Source organism: Wasmannia auropunctata, unplaced genomic scaffold, assembly GCF_000956235.1.
Source record: "Wasmannia auropunctata unplaced genomic scaffold, wasmannia.A_1.0 LD335341.1, whole genome shotgun sequence".
Classification (NCBI taxonomy): domain Eukaryota; kingdom Metazoa; phylum Arthropoda; class Insecta; order Hymenoptera; family Formicidae; genus Wasmannia; species Wasmannia auropunctata.
In genome coordinates, this window is record NW_012027549.1 from 1 (window position 1) to 1,131 (window position 1,131).

General features: G+C 41.3%; 1 protein-coding gene across 1 annotated transcript in view; it reads left to right on the top strand.

Annotated features, from left to right (window-relative positions):
• Positions 1–52: 52 nt before the first annotated feature.
• The window catches only part of LOC105457210, a 10,982-nt gene continuing 9,903 nt past the window's right edge, over positions 53–1,131 (top strand). Inside the window, exon 1 of the mRNA XM_011701733.1 lies at positions 53–1,127. Within this exon, the coding sequence (XP_011700035.1) occupies positions 404–1,127 (724 nt within the window). The 5' untranslated portion in view covers positions 53–403. The remainder of the gene's footprint in view (positions 1,128–1,131) is intronic.

Sequence of the window (1,131 nt, forward strand, 5' to 3'; positions counted from 1 at the left end):
TTCTTCTATAAATAAAATCAGAAAGATAAAGTAAAAATAGCATTAAAATAATTTGGTGAATTTGGAGAATATTAATTTTCAAGCAACAATTTATAGCACATGGAATAGACGATCACATGAATTGTAAATATCGACATCGCGATAAGCATAAAATGAAGAGTGAAACCGCTGAAGCATGTATCGTAATTTCAATGAATTTAGATTTCGATATAAAATTAATGCCAATATATTTAGTATACTCTGCATGTTTATTATACTCTGCTATTAATTTATTCAGTTCAATGCAAATGCGATATGAATATTTCGAGTGTAATTAACAATGTAATAAATATTCACTGAAATGATATCAGTTTCGTCCGTCGATGGCAAGTCGTAGTAATTTCCTTCTTTCATCATTGTAGGGATGAACCAAGATGCGAAGCGAAATTTGGATCAGATCGGCGGTGGGCATCTCGTGAGAGACACCGACAGGCAATTCGAAGGTTTATTAAACGGGGAAGAGAGTCGTTTGGCTCAATATTTAAATTCCGCCAGTGACAAGCAAATACTCGACACACTCCGCCGAGGACTTTTTGCCGATCGATTCCGTAATGGAAATCTCATTAATTCTTCGATTAACTCTGCAGCGTTCGTCGATCCGATAAGTCGTCCGTACAATCCCGATTTAAGTGCCGGTCAACTGAGCGACCAGTTATTTATGAATCAGTTTCGCGACGCTCCGAGCAACGCGCAGGAGGGTGATAGGCGAATCGTTAGAAATCTAGATCAGATCGGCGGTGGGCATCTCGTGAGGAATTTAGATCAAATCGGTGGCGGGCATTTGGTAAGAAATCTGAATCAGTTAGGTAATGAGCAGTTGATCAGAAATTTAGATCAGATCGGCGGCGGACATCTGGTAAGGGACTTACATCAAATCGGCGACGGAAAGATCTGGTTAGACGGCGATCTGGTTAGAAGCATCGACTATCCAAATGCAGAGACGAAACGGCGGCGCATTGATCAGCCGACGAGTATCTCGGAGAAGCTGCATTTCACGCGAAATCTGGATCAGATCGGAGGGGGAAATCTCGTGAGAAACTTAGATCAGATTGGAGGAGGAAATCTTGTGCGAAACTTGGACCAGATCGGCGG